Below are 5,999 nucleotides of genomic sequence, written 5' to 3'. Positions count from 1 at the left end.
TATTAAATTTTAAATTATGTTTTATAATTGTATATTGAGGTCGAATATTAAAAATTAATATAAATATATTAGAAAATTATTTTTGTAGTAATTATAGAGCAATTTTTACAATTTTTTTTTTTTTTGGAAATGGTCTAACTTACAAGGAAAAATATGAATAGCTAGCTATTAGAATGTTAGACTAATTTGTCGTATTACTCTTGAAAATTTATTATTGTGCCAGTCTTATAGTAAAAACAATTATAAATTGTCAAATAATTTATTATTTTCAAAAAAAAAAAAAAAACTAAACTTATAAATGTAGTCTGTATTATTAAGTAATATTAAATTGATAATTTTAGTGTTAAATTTATAAAAAATATTTAAATTTTCAAAATATAGAATTTTATTAAATAAATTGATAATTCTGCTTAATAGTTTCAATATATTTCTGAATTAATGGAAAAATTAATAAAAAAAAAAATTAAAAAAAAAAACAAAAAAGTTTTACCATATTTAAGAAATCTATATGTAAAAGTATAGTGACATTGATTTTTCTTTTTTCTTTCACTAGAGACTAATACATTGTAATGGTTTTGGTTATCTAATTTGTATTAATGGAATTGAAGCTTGAGATTGAGAGTATATAAGAAGATAATTTCCAACCAAAAAGAAAAGAATTGAATTGAATAGGCCGGGAAAACTATTACAAAAAAAGCTAAGAATAATTAAGTACATCAAGAAAAGGAAAGTAGTGAATAAAGACAGAGAATATTGTATAGGAAATAATTCCTTTCCTTCTAATGTTTTTCTTTCTTTTTTTTTCTTTTTTTTATTTTTTATTTTTTTTAAAAAAAAAAACTTATCCATTACATTACAACAATTAATGGCACATCCCTTTTTTTTTTTATTATTCTTTTTAAATGTAAATTAATAGATTGGGATTGAGGGTGTACTATGCTAATATAATATTGAACACTAATATTTTAGATTTTGTGTGTAAAATAAAAAAAAGTGGAATCAAAAGTCTAAAATACTGGCAATCTTGAGCATTATTTAAAACCTTAAAAAAATTGGGTATATATATTAAACTTTTTAAATGTAGAATAGATATTTGTTTGCACTTATAGATAAAATTGGATGCCATGAGTATGTCATAAATAACTTAATATATAAAGGTATATATATATTATTAAATGTTCAGTTATATTCTATATACGTTGTCATGAGTACTACATATATATATAGTCTTCAACAATGAATATTTATATGATATATAGCGAGCTTATTTTGAAATTTAGAATAAATATATATAATAACAATGAATCCAGAAGGATATCATTTCAGTCATCCACATCATAGATTTTATCTATATAATTGGTCATATACATATTATTGGCGTTGTTGCTTGTGCAATCAATTAATCACATCAGGAGAGGAGTATTACAAATGCGAGGGGTATTGCTTCAATGTTGTGCATAAACAATGTGGTGAGTTGCCAGAGCAAATCAATAACCACACCTTCCACGATCAACACCCTCTCACCCTTCGAATTCACAACAACAACATCAGTTCATGTTGCTTTTACTGTGACAAATCCTTCGGGGATGAATATGCTTACAGCTGCGAGGAGTGTGAGTTCTACATGCACATGAGATGTGCTGCAATCCCATTGCCCACCCTTACATGCCATGATGGGGATATTATTGTTCGATTCTCTTGTCATCAACATCCAATGGCCATTTTCGATCAAGATGATGGTAAAGATGCATATCAAGGTAACAATTGTTTTGTGTGTCAATTACCTTGGTCTACTACTCCATCCTATTCTTGCACAACACTCACATGTAAAAATTTTGTCCATAAGTCATGTGCTCAATTGTCCCAAACAATTAATCATCCTTTCCATTCACACCAACCTCTTAAACTTCAAATAACTAAGCTTCAAACTTGTGATGTTTGTTGCAAGAAAGATTGTAAGCTCGGTTTTATTTGTTGTGAGAGTGGATGCAACTTTAAATTGTGTACTAAATGTACCAATCTTCACACAACTGTAAAATGTCGTAGTCACGATCACTCGCTTGCTTTGGTGGAAAATGCATGTTGTGATCATAATATTCAATGTGATGCTTGTTTGAGGTCATATAAGGGATTGCAAGTTCCATCTAATCGTGCTAATTTTGAAGTTCAACGTACTCAATCACTCTTGTTTCGTTGCATGGAATGTACTTACAATCTCCATTTTATCTGTGGCCCATTGCCATTTATGGTTAAAGATGACTACCACATTCACAAATTGACTCTTGTTGATTCACTAAACGAAGAAGAGTTCGAAGAATATTATTGTGATTCCTGTGAAGAAGAAAGGAATCCACAATTTCGTGTGTACACGTGCACTGACTGCAAATATACAGCGCACGTACATTGCATGATGAATGAGGTACGATAATTCTACTTAACTGTAATATTTTCAATATTATATGTACATATTTCAATAATTTGGTTGTGATGATAACCTAATTTTCGTTCTTACTTAAAAATTTATGAAATATTAATACTCACATAAAAGAGAAAAGATTTTGCAACTAGTTTTTATTTTAACGACACACACATAGGTAGACATATATACATTGTTAAATTTGATGGAATTAATGATATAGACTGAACAATCTATTTATAATTGTTGGAAGAAATTATTAATTTATAAGTTTTTATATTGCTTCTGCAAAAATATGGATTTTTTTTTTATAAAAAAAAAGATTAATTATTTTTTGAAAAAATTAAAAAAAAATTAAAAAATATGAGAAAATCAAAAGAGTAACTAACCAGAAGGGTAACTAGTTACCATAAAGGGGTTATGAGATACATTATGCTTTTTTTTTCATATTTTTTAAATTGTTTTCTAAATTTTTTCCATTAAATAATTTTTTTCAGAAAAAAAATCATATTTTTATTAATTTATACTTTAAAAACTACAAAAATAAAAAATTCTCCCAAAAAACAATATACCACTGGACAACAAAAAGTAATTATTAATAATTTCTACAAGTTTATTGAGTACATATTCTGAAATATAGTAGAATTAGAAAGTTTGGCCCACTACAAAAAATCTTACTTTTAGTCATAACAAAACTTTTGACTAAAGATAAAAAAAAATGTGGCTAATTATAAATTATTATTAATGTGTTGTGACTAAAAGGTTCGTGGCTAAAAGTATTAGTCATAAAAATAACGATTTGTTGTGACTAAAACTAAATTAGTGACAACTTGTAACTAAATACCATGTTTTAGTCACAAGTAATTTTTTGTTGTGACTAAAAGTCACATTTAGTTACAAAAAATTTATGTTGTGACTGAAAAATTGTCACTAAAAAGTAACAGTTTTTTGTAGAGTGGAAAAATTATTATGAAGTTGTATCTTTTTTCCTGCAACACTTATGAAGTTGGTCATCACCTTTTTTTTTATTAGGTACTTATCATGAAGTTGATCTTTAATATGAACAATTGTATGTAAAATATATATTCTTTTAATAAAATATATATAAAATATAATTATAAGTATACAATATGAAAAAGTTATTCTATATAATAAAAATAAAATTTAGTATGTTTTGGTAACATAGTTCTACAATAACACGAAATATGTTTTAATTTAAATATCAATTTCAAGTTAACAATAAATTTCAAAAAAAATTAATCACAAAAAATACTTCATTAAATTTTGATTATATATGTGAATGTAAATCAGATTATGAAAGCAATAAAAGGAGAGACAAACACCAATAATTATGTGGAGTCAATGGCCTTTGGAGAATCTCGATGGGATTGGACCATTTATGAAAAAGCAAAACAGCACCAACATCAGACCCTTCAAGGCATAATCAAAACACTAACCTTAGAAGAAAAACACAAACTGACTTATCCATTGGATTTTACTCATTTCAAACACCATTATAATTATTTTAGAAATTTAAATTCTCAATTTGATGAGTTAGGATCTCTTGAAAATTTCAAAAAATTTAAAGAGTTTTTGCAATCAGACTATGATCTATTCTGGAGAGAACTGATTTGGTACACAAGTGAAGAAGGTTTAAAAGTAGAAGATGAAAAGTATTTAAGGCAAGAGGTTGTAGAAGTAGCAGAGGGTAAATACATGGTCCCCAAGACATTGGCCCCTATTCTCACAACATTCATTCTCAAGTACGGAGATGTTGATCATGGGAAATCTCATTTGACAAGTATTGGAATGAGGAGTGTCATCCCAACCTTACTATGTATTGTCATTGACAAAATGTGTAGAACTAAGCTTGAAGACATCACAATGGATCATCTTAAACAATGGTATTTCTACCTACATGGCATTCAAGAGATCTCAGGCTTCAAACTGTTTCCAATCCGAAAGATTTTGTATGGAAAGTTCTTGAGAGCCTATTTGGGTTATAAAGTCATTAGATGGGAAGAGGAAATCCCTAAAAAGTTAGACACAAAGATTGCTACACTGAAAGCCGAATTAGAAAGATGTGAGAAGATGCGAGAAGAACTCCCAGCAATCTTGTCTGATAAGTCATCATTTAAATTAGAATGCTTAAGGGAAACTGCTACATGGAAGAACAAGACTCCAGTGGATGCCATGTTTTAATAATATTATTCCATCTTACAATAATAGTTTTTATTTTATTTGTGTTTATGTGTGTACTCTTTAATATGAAATTATGACATGCTATAATAATTAATAAAGATCGTGTGCTGTTACACTATTACTATTCTTTTCTATAATTATATTTACATAATTTTCAACCGATTTTTAGAGGTACTGAATTTGTAATATTCTACTAGATTAAACATGTTATTGTAATTTTAAATAAGGGTTTTTACACCACATACAAAAATTTTGTAATATTAAATCTTCAGTTCTATTCTGTATACGTTGTCATGAGTACTATATATATAGAGAGTCTTCAACAATAAATATATATACATGCACATATATAGCCAGCTTATTTGAAATTTAGAATAAATATATATAATAACAATGAATCTAGACGGATATCATTTCAGTCATCCACATCATAGATTTTATCTATATAATTGGTCATATACATATCATTGGCGTTAATGTTGTTGCTTGTACAATCAATTAATCACATTGGGAGAGGAGTATTACAAATGCGAGGGGTATTGCTTCAATGTTGTGCATAACCAATGTGGTGAGTTGCCAGAGCAAATCAACAACCACACCTTCCACGATCGACACCCTCTCACCCTTCGAATTCACAACAACAACATCAGCTCATGTTGCTTTTACTGTGACAAACCCTTCGTGGATGAATATGCTTACAGCTGCGAGGAGTGTGAGTTCTACATGCACATGAGATGTGCTTCAATCCCATTGCCCACCCTTACATGCCATGATGGGGATATTATTGTTCGATTCTCTTGTCATCAACATCCAATGGCCATTATCGATCAAGATGATGGTAAAGATGCATATCAAGGTAACAATTGTTTTGCGTGTTAATTACTGTTGAACGAGATAACAGAGAGAGAAACAGAGAATTGAAAGAATGGAAATATTATTGAATTGACTCAAGTGTTACAATACAGAGAAGTGAGACTATTTATATACACACAGGAAAGGAAAAGCAAAGTAACAGAAAGTAGTTACAGGGAAATAACTAACTAACTGAAATAACCACCATGTCATCTAACAGCCCCCCTCAAACTAAGTGAGGAAGCAGAAACCACACTTAGTTTGTCACGCAAAATAGGAAATCTGGAGCTCGAAATTGCCTTGGTAAGGCAATCTTCCAATTGATCCTGTGCAGGAACATGTAACACTTGTAAGAGGCCTTGAAGAACTTTGTCACGCACATAATAGAGGTCTATTTCTATGTGCTTGGTTCTAGCATGGAGAATTGGGTTAGCTGCCATCATGACTGTACTAAGATTGTCACACCAGACCTTAGGAATGGGGCAGGATGAAATGCAAAGCTCTGAAAGTAAGGACTGCAGCCAAGTGA

At 29.2% G+C, this 5,999-nt stretch overlaps 1 protein-coding gene across 2 annotated transcripts; it reads left to right on the top strand.

Moving 5' to 3' along the window:
- The first annotated feature begins 1,151 nt into the window (after positions 1 to 1,151).
- LOC115724597 (uncharacterized) lies at positions 1,152 to 4,737 on the top strand. Of its 2 annotated transcripts, XM_030653913.2 has the most exons (3): positions 1,161 to 1,757; positions 2,256 to 2,419; positions 3,728 to 4,737. In XM_030653913.2, the coding sequence occupies exons 1-3, from the start codon at positions 1,301 to 1,303 to the stop codon at positions 4,616 to 4,618; spliced, it is 1,512 nt and encodes a 503-aa protein (XP_030509773.2). In that variant the 5' UTR covers positions 1,161 to 1,300; the 3' UTR covers positions 4,619 to 4,737. The 2 variants fall into 2 exon arrangements, with proteins under 2 accessions (XP_030509772.2, XP_030509773.2); XM_030653912.2 differs by having other exon boundaries at positions 1,152 to 2,419.
- Positions 4,738 to 5,999: the final 1,262 nt, after the last annotated feature.

Source organism: Cannabis sativa, chromosome 6 (assembly GCF_029168945.1).
Source record: "Cannabis sativa cultivar Pink pepper isolate KNU-18-1 chromosome 6, ASM2916894v1, whole genome shotgun sequence".
NCBI lineage: Eukaryota > Viridiplantae > Streptophyta > Magnoliopsida > Rosales > Cannabaceae > Cannabis > Cannabis sativa.
Note: the sequence above shows the minus strand (reverse complement) of the source record. Positions and strands in the feature narration are given on the sequence as shown.